Below are 19,177 nucleotides of genomic sequence, written 5' to 3' on the forward strand. Positions count from 1 at the left end.
GTTATAGTGCTGCACTTAGTGAGTTTAAGTGGGTCCTTACTGTTTGTTTCATGGTTTATATCTAGGAAGATGTTTTTTGCATTGCTTGGAATGGCCATGCTGACTGGAATTGATTGGAGTTGTAGCCAAAAACACCTGGCGGTGTAATATGTGCAAAGCCCAGACGTACAGAGTATGGGTTGCTTTGAAAGTTTAAGGTACACATTATACTTTTAAAGATAGTGTGCACTTTCGTCCTCTCTTCCCAGATCATCTTTTTCACTGATACCAGCCCAGGCTATAGTTGCAAAGAAACTGAGAACTAGTCAGTCAAATTGTGTTGGCAATGTTATGTTCCAAAGGGATTTATGAGTTTTTGAAAAGCTGCCTCTGGGAACAAGAACAGTTGGGAAGTCTTTCATCCTATTTTTAGAGTTTCTCCCTCTGTGTGGGGAGCTGGCTGTGAAGACCGAGAGTGGACTTTGTTGATTTTAGATGCCCAGGACACACAACGTAGTTGGAGACTGCTTGGTAAATGAAGAGCTTTGCTGCAGAGTTTTTTCCTTGCTCAGTTACGTACAAACTGGAGTTCCCGAATTACCATAAATCTTGGCATGGACCAAGCTGTGGTTAGGCCAGAGTACTCTGATCTGGCTCCAAGCTCTAGATTTCATAGCCATGGAGGCTGAGAGTTGCTAGGAGTACACTCCAGGAGTGCAAGGTTCTTAAGAGACAAATTGTATGCGATGGTTGCCATTGCCCCTTCAGCAAAATTGGGTTTGCCATTGAATTCCTGTCAAGTGGCGTTAAGGCTTAAAACACAACATGGGTAGGTTAGAGGCAGGAGCTGAATCCACTCGCTTCATTTTTCCTGACCCTCTGAAACAGCCTTTCAATATCATCTTTCCGCTGGTAAGATGCCATGAGTTGAAGTAATTCTAGGAGGAAACATCTTTAAACTATGTTTTTTGGGGTGGAAGAATTATTGAGAGAGAGAAGGTTTAGACACTTTCAATGGCTTTGTGATTTTAGGCTGCTTTTACTCTTGGGAGGGCCTTGCAATAGGGTTGTTTAGATCCAATTAGTCAATGTGTGTGATTGGCACATGAGGATCCACACACTTCTGTTTTCTCACTCACCATTTCATTGCTTTGCTGCTTGTTGTCATCCATACCACTGGGTGGAGTTTGGTAGAAATATCCTGGGTATGTTTGGGATTTTTCTGTCCTCTCAATCATTCCTCCCCTAGTTATTGTACAAAATTTAAAAACAGTTTGCTTGGTCTATTTTTAAAATTAAAAATATATTTGTTTTTGCAGAATTGTAATTTAACAGAATTGAGGCTAAGAATGGCTTTTGCCCTTTTGCTGTTAAGGTTTTAGAAATGGATTGACAGTGTAATCCTATGCACTGTTTACTCAGAAGTAAGCCCTGCTGGGTTCTTACTCCCAGCTTCTAGAATCCAGACTGTCGCTATTTTGTGAGTCTGATACAGCTGTATACCAACAAATTTAGGTTGCACAATTAAAGTGGATTTGGTGCTTTTGCACACACACACAAAAACCCCACACACCCCAAAATTCACAGAATGAATGTGGTAAGAAAAGTGATGGGAATGTGCACTGGAAAATGTGGAATAAGGGCAATGATGGGCAATGCCATACAATGTCTGTGCAAACAAATTGGTATGAAAACTCAACAAACAACAATGTCATATAATCTCCACACAGATTTTGTGCAAACAAATCAGGATGACTGCTTAATAAATAGATTGTCTGGAAAAGCACTTGAAACTCTGCAGCTAGTGCAGGCTGGTCCTTCCCTACCATGATTGGATAGAGAGTTGTTAGCATGATCTTCAGTTCCAAATGAAACCCGTCCCCCATTTATTTTTATTAATTTTCAAATTATTATGGAACCATGGAAACATGTAAACATTAAGAAAAAAATCAATAATATCGCCAACTAAAGGCAGGGTATACAAAACCCAAACGTATAAAATAATAACAATGATCTTTTCTGATAGTGGAGCGAGAGGTCAAGATAAATGATCAATTCCTCTTTCTGCTCTATAGCTTAAAAAACTTTAATAGTGTGGTGGAGTACTCCACTCCTCAGGTTCAGGACTGAGTGGGTAGAAAATGATAAAGGTAAAGGGGCCCCTGACCATTAGGTCCAGTCGCAGACGACTCTGGGGTTGCGGCGCTCATCTTGCTTTACTGGCCAAGGGAGCCGGCGTACAGCTTCCAGGTCATGTGGCCAGCATGACTAAGCCGCTTCTGGCAAACCAGAGCAGCGCATGGAAACGCCGTTTACCTTCCTGCCGGAGCGGTACCTATTTATCTACTTGCACTTTGACGTGCTTTCGAACTGCTAGGTTGGCAGGAGCTGGGACCAAACAACGGGAGCTCACCCCGTTGCGGGGATTCGAACCGCCAACCTTCCAATTGGCAAGCCCTAGGCTCTGCAGTGGAAAACTCATTGCCAAACCCCCAGATCTGACAATTACCATATTGCATGAGAGTGTTGGGGGGAAACGGGTTTGGGTGAATTTTAATTTTAGCAAGGTGCTAAGAATTCCCCCTTATAACTCATTGGCATGCTTATGCACACACCTATTAGAATGCTTCCATTTTCAGGGGGTGACCTCTAGATGTGTCCATCTACTTGCACAGCAGGATTTCTCCTTCCTCTCTTCCACCTGCACCCTTAAATTGTGCGGGACCTTCCAGAGTAAATGGGAGTTTGAAGGTTGGAGAGGAGAGAAGAGGAAGGAGAAGTACTATTGTGTAAGTGGAATCCCATTCATGTAACATTGGGTATCATCCAGAGAAGTCTGTTCTCCCCCTTTTGGGGCGGGTGGCTTTGCGGGCAGGACCTGGGCCTCCCTGGTAAACTGGCCTATCGCAGGCCGGATCGTATTCCTGCCGCCAAATGGGCCAATGGCGGCTGGAGTTAGTGGGTGTTCCCGTGAGTGTGGGACTAACCAACCAATTGCGGCCCTTGGCGCCACGCCCAGGGGAAGTTTAAATGTCTGGCCAGCAAGGCCTTGCTGCCTTTCTCTCACTGCGCCCGTTCTGGGTTTTTCATGGATGGTTTGACCTTGCTATGGACAATGCCAGCCACCTAAATTTTCAGGGGCCAGGCAGGAATTTTTTCCACTTGATTAATTGGCACCACCACTTGGGTTTTCGCCTACCTCGTAGCAATCGTCACAACTTTGTAAGGCGGATAGGCATTGGGTAAGCCTAGTCTTGGTTGGAGGGGAGGTGGTAGCCTCTGCCTGCCCCTCCATGGGTAAAAGAATCCAGGAGGAGTGGCTCCTCTCCGATACCCAGATGCGGGCTAGGGCCATACTACTCCTCCAACGGGGACCACTTGAGGGATGCCCCGATTTGACGTAGGTTGTGTCCCCCCCCCCCCACCGCTGCCATCTTCATCCTTAGAAACACTCCCAGCAGATGGGCAGGAGTGACATGTAACCAATAAAGTTGTGGCCTTATTTGATCCTAAATCAATATCCTGTGTGGTGTCTAGTTATTTGCACCTTAGGGAACAGGGTGGTTATGGGGCCTCAGTATGCAAATGAAAAGCTGATAGTCTATGGCTGTGTACATCCTCCATACATTTAAAGGACATCATTTCCCCCCAAAGAATCCTTCTGTAGTTCATTAAGAATGCTGTAAATTGTAGCTCTGTGAAGGATAAGCTGTGGTTCCTAGGATGATTTGGTGTTTGTGCTTTAAATGCAGCATTCTTTGTGGAGAAATGTCTCCATGAAAGAGGTGTTTCTCTCCAAATATTGGGCTTGAGGCACCTTTTCCCCAGTCAATTACATTCTTCAAATACAAGCAGATACCCTCGCTCCAGCTTCTCCCAACGAGAGAAGGTAGGTAAAGGTACCCCTGCCCGTATGGGCCAGTCTTGACAGACTCTAGGGTTGTGCGCTCATCTTACTCTAGAGGCTGGGAGCCAGCGCTGTCCACAGACACTTCCGGGTCACGTGGCCAGCGTGACGAAGCTGCATCTGGCGAGCCAGCGCAGCACACGGAAACGCCGTTTACCTTCCCGCTAGTAAGCGGTCCCTATTTATCTACTTGCCCCCGGGGGTGCTTTCAAACTGCTAGGTTGGCAGGCACTGGGACCGAGCAATGGGAGCGCACTCCGCCGCAGGGATTCGAACCGCCGACCATGCGATCGGCAAGTCCTTGGCGCTGAGGTTTTACCCACAGCGCCACCCGCGTCCCTGTCACATGAGTGTACATAGTTCTCTATTTTGTTATTTGCCTACAAAGTGTACCCCAGAAAACTTGGTGAAATGAGGGAAGGAAACCAGATGGAAACTGCTCAGTTTGATAGGAGCAGGAGAGCCTGTTTGCTCTCTTGCTCTATTACTAGGTTTCATGTTCTCATTCCAGATTTTTTTTTTCTTTTCCAAATGTTAGAGGCAGAGGAAGGGCAAAGTCTCTGGAAGGCCAGGATGATGGCATTTGTGCTGATGAATGTGGCAGATGGAATGAGCCATTTCTATTTTAAGGTTGCAGGAAAAGCTTGGAGCTGATCCCCAGAGGCTGATAAAGGTCCAACAAGTGTCTAGACAGCTCATACCTCCCAAAAAAAGATAGGCATTTCTTCCTTTTCCCTGCTCCTCCACTTTGCAGGGGAGACACGGAGGACCAGGATGTTATGCTAGGCTCATCATTAGCAACTGTGCAGTTTTTAAAAAGTAGGGGTACACTGGGGGAAGGGGTTTGTTTTCATTGGGACCACAGCACACTGAGAGGGAAAGGTTAACCCTATCCTCCCCATGTCATCTAGGTCCTGATGAAAGGACCCCATTTGTTGCTATTAACTGTCAGCCGGCAGCAAGTGGAGTGCCTGGTTTGGGCCAATGGGGGATGAGTATTTCCCATGCATTGAGAACACTGCCCCCCACTGTTGTGGTTGGGGAATTGCTGGAGCAATACAGTTCGGCAAAGGAAGACGGTTCTCATGTATGGCAATGCGGGGGGAGGGAAAGACTTGGGGTATTTGCAGCAGGTCCTTTGGATATATCAGCCCCACACTCACTCCAGTTATTTGAGTGGAGGCTGTTGTTACCTATCCCAATTTGACGTACCCATTTAGGGTTGTAAGGAGAGATGTCCTGGTACTGTGCTCAAGCTTAGGCCGTTCTTTGCAGAGTAGTCCCTTTGTGTGCAACATGTCCTTTCTACGTCGTTTCACGTTACTGAAGTTGCCCCTTGTGAGGGCTAGGTGTGAATGTCATGAGACGAGAGAGAGGACACACACCTAGCAGCTGTCATCTGAGTTATGGTCTCCCTATGTGGGGTTTGCATCAACAATGGGGTTGTGGCCATGGGCTGAAGGGATATAGGATGTGGCATAAGTGTGCCCCTTTCGTGTGCTGACCAAACCCCTTTTTCAGCTTTTCCATGATGGTAACTGTCGTGCTGTTGGTATCCCTGTTGATAGCCCAGGAGGGAACTTTCTCCTTCACGCTCTCTCCTCTGCTTTTCCCTTTTTAGATCCGTAAAAGAAGCAAAGCATGCCGTGGGGGCTTATGGGAAAATGATGAACTGGTAACCATCAATGGGAAATCATGTGCTGGCCTCTCACATGCCAGCGCCATGCAGATCATCGACTCCTCAAATGGCATCCTCAACATTGTTGTTAAAAGGTAAATGATAACAGCTGTTGGCTCTTGGTGTCAGCTGAGCTCGGTGAGAAATGCAGCACCCTGTTAAGGTAGCACAAACTGATTTTGATTAAATGTTCAATGTAATTATATGTGTGACTTCATATACCTTCCCAGCTATGCCTGTCCTGTGCTCCTACTTCAATCCAGAATGCATGCAAATGTCATACGAAAATAACTCCCCCACTAACAGTACAGGGACTCTTTTTCACTATATGTAGTCTGTTTTTTAAAAAAAACATCAGAATGACTCATATTAGGCTTCTGGACATGTTGGACATTCAGAGTATGACCAGGCTGGCCTGTTTATAAGAAGATGTCAGACATGTAAGAAAAGCTTTCCTGCACCGTATTCCAAGTGCCTGATGTCTCTTTTAAGCCACAGCTGTCTTGCCTTCTAATACAGCATTAGAACACTAGTGATCCTTGTGGCCTGAGCGGGTGTTGCATTGACATGCTATTATTGCACATTCAGTAGCTGAGAGCCTGGTTTAAATTTGAAGCCAGCTACATGGAATGCTGCATGGGTAAATTCTTGCTTGCTCAGCACTTAGTCTAAATAGGATCAGTGTCATAGCATCATGTATCCGAGTTCTCATTCTGAAGGCTTATGGTTACTTTACTTATATATTTTTTATAATTGCATTGGAGGGTAGATATCAAGAATATGTGAACCAGGTAGGTAGGTAGGTAGGTAGGTAGGTAGGTAGGTAAATACATACATACTTACATGCATACATGAAATATGAAAATGTGGGAAAATAAGATAGAAGCCCTTGTGGAGATTCTTAAGCAGTTAAAAAACAGAAAGCAAAAGGTTAGGTTGAACAGTTTTCATATTTCAGGAAAGTTAGCAGTGCTATACCCAAATAACCTGTACCAAGACTGTTGCTATATATCAGGAGTAAGACGTGGACAGTGAGTGAGGAGAGAACCCCTGTGGGCTTGAGTCTTCTTCTTTGAATGCAGCTCCTTTGCTGATAAACAGGCCACCATGGCTGCCCTCTGGAAGCATGGAGATAAGCTGTTCAACAACAAACAAACAAAAGAAGAAAAAATTCCGCTGAGCTAATTCAAACTCTTGAGTGAACCAGAGCAGTCAGCCCCACTGGAAAAACTCATGGCTGTCAACTGAGCCTTAGTTTAAAGTTGTGTTCCTGGCAACAGTGCCTGCATCATCACTAGCAGTGCCAATGCAGCCTGTATGGCCTTTTGGCAGCCTTCTCTGGGCTGGAGTATGCTTGTGGGCCTTCTATTAAGAAAGATGTCCAACGTGTAAATAATTTTATTCTGACAAAAGGTCAACAATTAAAGGATAAGTTGGACCCATGGGACACTGCCATGCAAGCTCATTTGTATAAAAATTAGTTAACAATTTTCTCATTTATCAATTGTATGCAGTTAGCAGCTTCTTTTAGTGTGCCACAACAACGATAAAGCATAACACTGTAGGCTTAGGCAATTTCGACCATTTTCACATAAGGTGGCACTATTTATTTTAAAAATGCATCGATCTGATCCTAGATCATCTGGTACTTGCCCCTCCTGTTACTTGCATGTCTCTCAGTGGTGAATGTCAGATTTTGCACACACAAGAGGCCACGTTCAGTCCCCTGGCTCTCCAGTGAAAAGGACTGTGGATAGCAAGGCTGGGAAAGACCTCTGGTTGTTTGCCAAAACAGATGTGACCCAGGATCAGATTTCCTGATTACTTTTTTAAAGCAGCAGTAGGGAAGGAGGGTGGGACGCGGGTGGCGCTGTGGGTAAAAGCCTCAGCGTCTAGGGCTTGCCGATTGAAAGGTCGGCGGTTCGAATCCCCGCGGCAGGGTGCGCTCCTGTTGTTCGGTCCCAGCGCCTGCCAACCTAGCAGTTCGAAAGCACCCCCGGGTGCAAGTAGATAAATAGGGACCGCTTACTGGCGGGAAGGTAAACGGCGTTTCCGTGTGCTGCGCTGGCTCGCCAGATGCAGCTTTGTCACGCTGGCCACGTGACCCGGAAGTGTCTCCGGACAGCGCTGGCCCCCGGCCTCTTAAGTGAGATGGGCGCACAACCCTAGAGTCTGTCAAGACTGGCCCGTACGGGCAGGGGTACCTTTACCTTTACCTTAGGGAAGGAGGGTGCTCTCATTTGGATTGGAATCACAGTGCTCAGAAAGTTGACACATTTTCCTGGGTGCTGTCAGTGCCGCTTCTTAGGTCAAAACTGGAGGCCCTGGTTGCTGCTTTAAAGAGAGAGAAAATGTTGGGAAATCCAATTCTTCTCTCCCACGTCATACGTATTTCAGCCTTGAGACATTGGAGAGTACCGCAAATCAAAGGAAACTATTAGCTAGAGTTACCAATGGAGTTACCAATAGAGTTACCAACTCAGTATTACCTACCAGACCCCAAACTTGCATCCTAATTCCTTGAGAAATTTCTTTTCAAGTTGGACTTCTAACTTTAAAAGAATTTTCTCAAGAAATTAGGATTCACTATACAAACTTGATACTTTATCAAGTTGAGATGCGCTTTTAACCGGTTTTTCTGTCAGAGTATGTATATTGTGTGTTTACTGTTTGTATGGTGTTTCGTTAATTGAAGTATTCTATAAATTAGGGATGTTGATTGCGATCTACTGGTCGATCCCTGCAAGGTTTTGGTAGATCGCGGTCAATCGCCGGCCCCCTTCCGGCCCCGGCCCCTCTCCCTGCACTCTGTTGCAGAAGGGAAGCCGGAGTTTAGAAACTGAGGCTGATCGTAAGATTAGTGGCTGCTTCTGTTGCTCCCTCAATCAGAAGAGCTGCAAAAAAGTCCCTGCCCCCCTAAAAACGGGGCATTTCCCCTCCTCCCAAAAAGGTGAACAATTTTGAGCTAAACCCCTAAAAAAGGGGGGGTAGATCACTGCCAGAATTTAATTTTGACAGTAGATCGCAGTCTCTCAGGAGTTGGCCACCCCTGCTATAAATGTTATTTAGTTGTAGTTTTTTGTTTTGTTTTGTTTCTTTTCTGTGTGGGAACACTTATTATGCACTGTATCTAACCCAGTATAAGGCAGCTTCGTATTTCTCTTTCGTTAAGCACTAGCTATTCTCCAAGCATCCAAAGGCATTGTGCATTTTCTCTGTTTCCCATTCAACACCGTTCTTGCCGGGTTAATTTTTCTCAAAAACCATTTTATAGAAGATCAATAAATATCAAAATCAACAAACAAATACATTTATATCTCACTTATATCTCACTAGCTAACAAATGATGGATAATAGATATGGTGAGACCACACTCTAAATAATATGCACAGTTGCAATTGCTTAACCTAAAAAAAGAGCTGGAAAAGATTCAGAAGAGGGCAACCAAAATGATCAAGGGGTTAGAGCAACTCCCCTGTGAGGAAAGGTTACATCATTTGGGGTGTTTTAGCTTGGGGGGGAAGTGAGCAAGTGGGGAGATGATAGAGGGGTATAAAATTATGAATGGGGTAGTGAAAGTGGATAGAGAGATTCCCGCCCCCCCCCCCACCTTCTCACCTTACTAGAACCAAATCGTGTGACAAATTAATATGTGTGCATATAAATGCACATTTTTGGTATACTGTTTTGAGGGCTTTGGGGGGGCCTTTTTGGACAATCAAACAGTGTCAAAATTTTATGAAATATTGTGAAAATAAGATACAAAAATGCGTTATATTATTGAAAAATGCCATGCAAAAATGTGCAGATTAGGGGAAATTACTTACATGTGAATATTAGGTGTTGTTCCAGGTGATGAATTTTTATGCGGACTTTATTTACCGTACTTTTCCGTGTATAAGACTAGATTTTTTTCTTTAAAAAATATGCTAAAAAGTGGGGGTCATCTTATACATGGAGAGTGCATAGGGTGGGCGTTTGATTGCTTGCTGCCTCGGCTGTCAGCGGCTATTTGGCGTGATATTGGTTTCTGCGTCAAGGACTTGTGTTGATTGGCTGATGCTGCAGCAATTGGGCAGGCGATTGGCAGCTTCTGCCGGCGAGGGGACAGATGAAAGGTGGATTTCGCGCTGTGTGTGGGTGAGCGATTATTGGCAATCCCCCCTAAAAAAAGCTCAACAACCCTGAGCCATCTCCCCCATTTTCTTAAATTTGAGTCGCCCAAAATAGGGGGGTGCCTTATGCACTGGAAAATACAGTATTTTTATTCTTTTGCAAACCAATGTGGAAAATTGAATTTAAGATTAGAAAAAGGAAAAACAGAGAGAAACTGAAACTAACAGATTCACCCAATACTATTAACAAGCCATATTTCATACTAAGAGGTTAAACTTCTTCATGAGAGACCAATGGATGCACAACTAGATACCTTTCCGATTTTTGCTTAATTTGTATGAGTGGCCTTCTGACTGCAATATATAGGAGGTTGGGGATTCACTCTCTGTATCTTCATTAGCCATTGTGTGACACATTTTCATAATTTCCTAACCATAAATTGACTTTGGTTCTCAAGAGATCTATATTGGAGATTCTGCACGGGATCCACATAACTGCATGAAATATTCATCTGTTGCTTTGTGTGTAACTGACCCAGAATCTCTTATTTTATTTTCTTCTTCTTTCCGACAGGGTGCTTAGTGGGAACCCATCCGTTGAGGGGCTCCTACGTTCCCCTTCCCCCAGGCAGCTGCAAGTGCCCTCGCCAACTTCACCGCTCAGCCGGGCCTCCCAGTTGCGCAGTCCTGAACCGGCCGTCCCCCCTGCTGCCCTGGAACCTGAGCAGCAGCCCCGACGGCAGCAGCCCCTGGAGAACATAACCTCACCCCCAGATAGCGAAGCATACTATGCTGAGACCGACAGCGACGCTGACAACATTGCCCAGGAAAAGCACCGGAGAGCTCGCAAGAAGAGCCCCCGTTCTCCCCCAGGGGGACCAAACAATAAAGGGGGCGAGCCGCAGGACGAAGTGTCCCTTTCCGAGCTGAGCGGGTACGACAGCACCCCCGAGGCAACAGCGCAAGCTGCCGAACGTGGAGAAAACCTCAGCGGCGTGGCCAAGAGGGAGATAGTGTGCCGGCCAGAAAGCCGCACCGACACCCCCTTCTCAGAGAGTGAAGCTTTGCTACTGCAGCCACCCTTACCTGAAGACAGAGAGCCTTCGCCAGAAGCCATGCTCCTCCCACATGCAACTAAGAACATTCGAGCAGAGAGGCACCTCATCCCCATGATAGGGCCTGTGGAGCACCCCGTCGATGAGGACCTGACCACCACCTATGCAGAGAAAGCCAAACAAGCCAGTAAGTGTTCTTGGCAGACCTGCTTCCCTTTCCCTTCTCCCCTCTTCCCTCCCCGCCCCTCTCCTTTTTTCAAATTTCAGCTTTTCTTCATGCGTAATTTGGATTTCCTTAGTGCAGAATTTTAAGGAGTACACACAGCTCCAATTATAATTCCGCATTGGTCACTATTACCTTAATATTTAATTTTTTTTAATAATATTTATTAAAAGTTTAAAGATTACAGATAAAAGAAAAAAGAGAAAACAACAAAAAGATTCAACAAAACACACACTACAATACATAAAAAAGAAGAAAAAGGTACATAAAAACCAATACAACAATACAAAAAAAAACCACAGATCCCATATTGCATATCTTTATCTTTCATTTGCTTGTTTCATTGACCTCCTCACACCTCCCTTTTTGTGTTCTAGTTTAATTAATTGTTTCAGCAAATTCTTTCCATCTTTCTCAATTTTTGTTGAGTAATTTATCTTAACAGTCTAGCCAATTAATTAACTCAGCAAATCCTTTCCATCTTTCACCATATTCTGTTATTCAATTTGCCTTAATTTATTTAACCTTATCTTACCATAAAATACCTTAAAGCTTAAAACTTAATACTTATTTATACATAACTCCTTATATCATTTCTACTAAAGCCAAATAGTTTCGTCCCAACATTTTCCCTACTATTCATTAATTTGACACTAATTCCCAAAATAAAAGTTTTTCTTTATAAACTTTCTTCCAATCTTCATCCAACGTCTCTTCTTCCTGGTCTCGGGTTATGTCAGTCCTTACTGTCCAGTAGTGAAATATTATCATAATATTATCTTCTTTTGAAAATTGTATTGGCTCAAGTTACAACTCAGGGAACCCAAGAGCTCCGTTAAGATGCTTCTCCACCTGAAGTGCAACAGACCCTGATCCTTGCTTTACAACATTTATGTCCACTCGACTTTTTCAGTCTGTGGGATTGGCATTGTTACAGCCGCCACATAATACTGTATTGGCCCGAATATAAGCCACACCTGAATATAAGCCACTCCCTTAAAATTCCGCAGGCACTCACACCCATTCTGTTTAACTGTATGTCTGTTTCAGCAGTGATCTCATAAGAGTCAGTTTTTGTAAGGTTGCGAATTTAAGCTGCACTTTAACTTTTCACGGTCAGAATTTGGTCAGAATTTGGGGGGAAAGTGAGGCTTATATTCAGGCCAGTACGGTACTTGTTCCACACCTCTAATAAATCCATCTTTTATTGTGGTGGCACCTATACTTGGGAACTCCTTGCTTATTGACATCAGGTTGGTGCTGATGTCAGTTGTCTGGGCTATCCTATCCAGACATGCAGAATTTACATGCCATATTTCATTTTAGCTATTGTTGATCTTAATCATATTTTGACTATTCCAATACTTGTTTATAACTGGTTTATAGCAATATTTTTTAATGTTCTACTTGATATTGTTCTAACTACTTAGAGGTGTGTTTTATACATTTGCTAAATATATAAATGTTTGTTTATTCCTACACATGGAAAGGGACAACAGTATGTGTTAGAGGACATTCGGCACAGAAACATGTGTGTATACCTTTAAGAAGTTTCTGGGATTAATTGGCTGCAGGTGACCGTTGCTATAAAGGAAAAAAGCTGAGTTTTGTTGCCTGCCTGCAGGAATAACATCCACCAGAGTTTGTGTTTATTTGCTTAGTAATAAAGTCTTCGTTTTAGTTTGGGTTTTTACACCTATGTCTCCTGGAGTCACTCTGTCCTCTGCCACCGGCTGGAAATCCCCCTCCAACAGGTTATGGGCCCAGTCCCCAGTCCTGAGTGGGCAGAGACAGAGCGTGAAAAGAACCCAGAGACTGGAAGCAACTCAGTGTTTCTCAAGCAGCTGGCTGTGTGAAGGCATCGGCAGGGAGTGTCTGTTTGGGACCAGGAGCCGAACATTTTTTCAAGCCACGTGTGAGTAAGAACTGAGTGGAAAGCTGAAAGCTGGGTGGTGCCATGGCTGGACTTGGAGCTGGAGCTCAAGGGGGAGCTTCCTATTTTCCAGTAGAGAAACTGGGAGAGTCCAATTATATGTCATGGAGTTTACAGATGCAGGCGTTTTTAAAGAAAGAACAATGTTGGACTGTTATTGTTAACCCTCCTGTAAAAGAGGAGGATGAAGAAGTAGATGAAGCAGACCAAAGGCTGGAGGACAAAGCCTATGCCAATTTAATTTTGAGTTTAGAGAAGTCTCAGTTATCTCATGTGCGAGACCTTGAAACAGCAAGTGAGATTTGGCAAACACTGAGAGCAATACATATTAGAGACACTGCTGGCAGCAAAATTACTCTAACGAGAGCTCTGTACCGAGCCAGACTAAGTGAGGGTGAATGTGTTTCAACACACCTTCAAAGAATGCGTGATTTATTTTCACAGTTAAATGAACTTGGGGAACATTTTTCTGAACAGAGAAAGGTTTATATTGTGCTGTCTTCACTTCCTGAGTCATGGGACAATTTAGTGATGACTCTGGAAGCAATCCCAGAAAGCCAATTAACAATGCATTTCTTAACTGGGCGTTTGCTTGATGAGGAGGAAAGACGCCATGAGAGGAAGGCCACAACCCCTCACTGTAACTCCAGAAATGGGAGGCAGTCCAGTAAAAGATATGCAACTGATAAGGAGCGGCAATCTAAAGAGGTTGTAGACCACAGAGAGGAAGCAGCGTTCACAGTTAGAAGATGCTATCGTTGTGGGTCAACCAAGCATTTAGTACGACAGTGCACTTTGTCTGTGGGAGAAAATACAAGACAAGGGCGGTCTGCGTTTGCTGGGAAGCGAGGAGACAGGAAGAGTCGAGTCCAGTATGTTTCTGCAGCAGTTCGAGGCACCAGTCACGACGTTGGACAAGACTGGATTTTAGACTCAGCAGCGACAAACATTTTTGTTAAGTCTGCACAAACCCTTGTAGAAAAGCAGCCTTGTAAATCTGTAAATGTAGTACTAGCTGATGGAACAGTGCATGAGTCAGCTGGAAAGGGTAGTGTGAATATCAACTGTTTAAGTACCAAGTTTACCAATGTTTTATGTGTACCAAGTTTAGAAAATAATTTGCTTTCAGTAACAAGTCTTGTTAAGCAGGGATTTAAAGTAACCTTTTCTGGTTCAGGCTGTAGAATAGAGAAAGCTGGAAAAGTGGTTACAGCGTCACTACAAAATGGTTTGTTTGTTTTGAGAGACCAGCTAGTAAGTGAGTCTGGGGCATGTGTTAAAGCCTGTAATAGAGCCTTGCATGATGAGTGCCAGCATCTGTGGCATCGTCGTTTGGGGCATGCCAATTTCCGCAGTATTGCAAAAATGCCAGAATTAAGCAAGGGAATTAAAATGAAAAAATGTTCAGTTTTTCTAGACTGCAATACCTGCAAGGAGTCTAAAAGTAAGCGAGGGTCTTATCCTGAAAGTACTAGAATTAGCAAGAGGCCATTTGCTTTAGTACATTCAGACCTTTGTGGGCCATTTGCAGAGTCTGAAGGAGGAGCAAAGTTTTTTTTGGTTCTTGTGGATGATTATAGCCGGTATACTTGGGTATATTTGTTAAAACACAAAAGTGAAACTGGTCAACTGATTAAGAATTGGATCAACTATATAGAAAGGCAGTTTCCCTACAAAGTTACCCAGTTGCAAAGTGACCGTGGAGGCGAGTTCATGTCTGAAGCCCTCCAAGTTTGGTTGAAAAAGCGTGGTATTAGTCACCGTAAATCGTGTCCTTTTTCGCCTGAAGAAAATTCAGTTGCAGAACGCAAGATAAGATCTTTACAAACAATGCTAGATTCAATGCTATGTGATTCTGGCCTATCCAGGAAGTATTGGGGAGAAGGAATTCTGTGTGCTAACTACATACAGAACAGATTGTTTCATTCTACCATAAACAACACCCCTCATTTTTTGCTTTATGGAAAAAAAACCCTTTTTGGACCATGTTAAAACTTTTGGTTGCTGGGCTTGGGTTCACATCCCAAAAGGACAGAGAAGGAAAGGAGAGCCCAAGGCAAAGAAACTTAGGTTTGTTGGCTATCAAACTTGGTCAAAGGGGTATCGTTTTGCACTAGGGCGTGGCAGAGTTGTAATATCAAGACATGCAGAGTTTTGTGAGCAAGATGGTTGGGTTCATTTACATGGAAATTCAGAAGTTGTGTTATCTTCTGATGATACAGATAAATTTGTGAAATCTGAGGAAGAAAAGCCACAAATTAAAGAAAGTTCTGAAAGTGACAGTGATGAGGATTCAGGGGATGAGGATCCCAGTACACAATCTCCTAAAGCTGAACCAATTTCTCCTGAGCAGGATAAATCAGAAGGGGAAGATAGTTCAGAGGGGGAGAGTGTTCAAGTTAGAAGGTCACAAAGAAGCAATAAGGGGGTACCTCCAGAAAGGTTTACTATACAAGAAGCTAAAACTGTTGATGTGAAAAAGGAACCTCGTGATTATGAGGAAGTTTTAAAGTTACCACACCAGGAAATAGTAAGGTGGAAAAATGCAATGAAAGCAGAAATGAAATCTTTAGCAGAACACAATGTCTTTACCATTGAGCCATTGCCAGAAGGAAAAAAGGCAGTGGGCTGTAGATGGGTGTATAAAATAAAACACTTGGCAGATGGTGATGTTAAGTACAAAGCCAGACTGGTAGCACAAGGCTTTACTCAAAGAAAAGGTGAAAGCTTTGATGAAACCTTTTCTCCTACTGCAAGGAGTGAAAGTGTACGCTTATTGCTAGCTCTTGCAGCACAACGTGGGTTTAAAGTAAACCATTTTGATATTGAAACAGCTTATCTTAACGCAAATCTGCAAGAAGAAATTTTTATGAATCAAGCGCCAGGTTTTGAGGCAGGAGAACAGAATTCTGTATATAGGCTGAACAAAGCAATTTATGGGCTCAAACAGTCAGCTAGAAATTGGAACGAATGTCTTGATAATGCTTTAAAAAATATTGGCTTTAAAAGAAGCTTAGCTGATAACTGCTTGTACACTAAAGGAAAGGGTGATAAACAAGAATTGTGTTTGTGTTATGTTGATGATTTGCTTTACTCTACAAAAGGTGACAAGCAAGTGGAAAAATTTGCAGAACAACTAAGAAAGGTATTTAAAGTAAGAGATTTGGGTCCAGTAAAAAATTATCTCGGTTTAGAAATTCAAAAAACATGCATGACTGGTAGCAAAGTTGGGAGTTGCTGTATGTGATATGTAAATATGTTCTGTTCTGTTTAAAATATTATTGTTTCTGTTTGAATGAGAGGGGGTGTTAGAGGACATTCGGCACAGAAACATGTGTGTATACCTTTAAGAAGTTTCTGGGATTAATTGGCTGCAGGTGACCGTTGCTATAAAGGAAAAAAGCTGAGTTTTGTTGCCTGCCTGCAGGAATAACATCCACCAGAGTTTGTGTTTATTTGCTTAGTAATAAAGTCTTCGTTTTAGTTTGGGTTTTTACACCTATGTCTCCTGGAGTCACTCTGTCCTCTGCCACCGGCTGGAAATCCCCCTCCAACAGTATGAGAACTAGCTTTCAAAACTACCTTTGTCAGGCACGAACAATGGTCAACCACATGTCCAAAAAAGCCTTGGCCAAAGTCTAGTTTACTGTTGAAAATTTAGATCTCTGAGTCTTCAGAGTCTTCCTGGGGGGGGGGGTGTGCTTTTGCTGCCAAATGATGTTATGGCCCTGCTTCTGGGATGACCTCCAAGTTGCGAGTGGTGCTCCTCGTAGATTGCAGCTGGCCTGACTCATTTAGCTTGCTGCTCAGTGATACAATGCCTTGGACTGGGTAAATGATGTCAGCAAAGGGGCTCTGGATCAGTGGTGATTTCTGCTCAGTAAGTGAGCCCAAGCAGTGACTCAGCAAGATGACAGCATTGACTTCTTCTGTTTGGGTGGGGCGTAAGGAACTTAATGCAGTTCCTCCAATAAAACAATAAAAATCAAAGAAAATGTGATGATATGCATGCTTTACAATACAAATTTATATCAGGTTTAGGTCATATCTAGTCCAGAATCCACTTTGTTCAGATATAACACTAAACGATGGTTTGGCATTATGTGAATGATCCTCATGCTCACATGCTCCCCTTTCCCTCCTCCTGTGGTACAGCTGTGAGGTGGTGACCAGAAGCTTTCACTTCCAGTTTTTAAAAATTCTATGTGGTTACGATTGTGTCCAAATCTAGGCAAACTGTGGTTAGTCTTAACTATGGTTTAGTACATGGGTAGGCAAACTACGGCTCGGAGGCCGGATCCTGCCCAATCACCTTCTAAATTCGGCCCGTGGATGGTCCAGGAATCAGCGTGTTTTTACATGAGTAGAATGTGTGCTTTTATTTAAAATGCATCTCTGGGTTATTTGTGGGGCATAGGAATTTGTTCTCATATATATATATATATATATATATATATATAATTATTATTTTCAAAAAATAGTCCGCCCCCCTGAAGGTCTGAGGGACAGTGAACCGGACCCCTGCTGAAAAGGTTTGCTGACCTCTGATTTAGTGGAACAATCCACCCCCCAAAAAACAGTGGTTTATGAATTTGACTTGTTTCTCTAAACAAGAGATAACTCTCAGTTACTCAAAAATGGAAGTAAAACCTTCTGATATTTTAATCACTGTGCCAGAGACGGAGAAAATGAGAAGGAACCCAAGGTTCACCCATGTAACACTAGACCATAGTTTAGTGTTATGTCCGAATCCAGTCAATGAGTTATATCAGTTAAATTGTCATCAGAGTGATCTCTGTACATGCACTGTTGATCATTGATGCTAGATTTCAGAAATGATACTGTTGTTTACCGTATTTTTCTGTGTATAAGACTAGGTTTTTTCCCTTTAAAATAGTCAAAAATTAGGGGGCGTCTTGTACATGGATAGTACTGAGCGTGGACTGGCGATTGGTTGTTGCTACAAAAATAGGGGGTGTCTTATACATGGGGGCGTCTTATAGATGGGAAAATAGTCGGTTTTGAACTGTTACGGTTACATGCAATTCACAGCAGCCTTTCTTGTGTTTTTCAATGTTTGGTTTACTGGTATACACAGCCCTCAATTCTAGTGTTGATTTATTCACCTTTCCCCCTTATTTTGTGCACGAACTTTTATACAGCAGTAGCAGTAGCTCCTTCACCTTTTAAGTATTTGCAGCTTGGGAGGGCTCATTGCTAGCCCCTGACCTGCCACCCTTGCTTTACACAGTTGCCACCCCAAGCCTTTAAAAACGGTGTGGAGGCCTACCAAGTCTCCCTATTTGCAAGGCCATTTCTCCTAAACAATGCCCACCAGCCCACACCTGACATCAGGTGTACAGCAGGTAGAGATGTCGCTGCAGACAGCAGGACTGGACCTCCCCCAAGCACACCGGCTGATTCACAAGCAGTTCAGTTCTGTTTGGTTTGGATGTTTTGGAAGGGAAACTAACCGGTACTACCAAACCTTGTAGAAAGTAGGATTGAACCCTGTGTGCATCAGTTGAGTGGGGCAGCCCAGCTGCCAATCACCTGACTTCACTTAAACGCTTGTCAAAGTGGGGGAGATTTTATTTTATTTTATTAAGAATCAAATTTCAGAGTCAAGAGCTGAGTGATCTACACTGCAATCCTATATATGTTTAGTCAGAAGTAAGTTCTGCGGGACTTACTAATAGGTAAGTCAGGCAAACCTAAATTGCCAGCCCAGGAGCTTTAGCCACCTTAGATGGAGTATTTTTCTCTTTTGAATAATGCACAGCCATGAGGCCAATGCTGAGCAAGGCACGGCATGCCCAGCTGTTCTCTGCTATTTGATAGTCCTAGCAGTGGGTGAGCAATGTCTTGCATCATGGCTTATTTTCATAGGCAGAGTCAGAAGGGTCCTAGGAAGGCCAGATTATTTCCTATGGAGCATTTCTGAGGGTGCTATAACTAAAGTATTCTGTGTTGTGGGGCAATCCCAAGGCAGGTGGTGCTATGACTTTTTAAAAATGATTTTTGGTTGCTACAGTGAGGGCGGGACGCAGGTGGCGCTGTGGGTTAAACCACAAAGCCTAGGACTTGCCGATCAGAAGGTTGGCGGTTCGAATCCCATTGCTCGGTCCCTGCTCCTGCCCACCTAGCAGTTCAAAAGCACGTCAAAGTGCAAGTAGATAAATAGGTACCGCTCCGGCGGGAAGGTAAACGGCGTTTCCGTGCGCTGCTCTGGTTCGCCAGAAGCGGCTTAGTCATGCTGGCCACATGACCCGGAAGCTGTACACCGG

General features: G+C 43.7%; 1 protein-coding gene across 1 annotated transcript in view; it reads left to right on the forward strand.

Moving 5' to 3' along the window:
• The window catches only part of SYNPO2L (synaptopodin 2 like), a 46,279-nt gene that overhangs the window by 9,137 nt on the left and 17,965 nt on the right, over positions 1–19,177 (forward strand). The window contains exons 3-4 of the mRNA XM_028729034.2: positions 5,508–5,659; positions 10,254–10,921. Of these exons, the coding sequence (XP_028584867.2) occupies positions 5,508–5,659; positions 10,254–10,921 (820 nt within the window). The remainder of the gene's footprint in view (positions 1–5,507; positions 5,660–10,253; positions 10,922–19,177) is intronic.

This window comes from Podarcis muralis, chromosome 6, assembly GCF_964188315.1.
Source record: "Podarcis muralis chromosome 6, rPodMur119.hap1.1, whole genome shotgun sequence".
NCBI classification, from domain to species: domain Eukaryota; kingdom Metazoa; phylum Chordata; class Lepidosauria; order Squamata; family Lacertidae; genus Podarcis; species Podarcis muralis.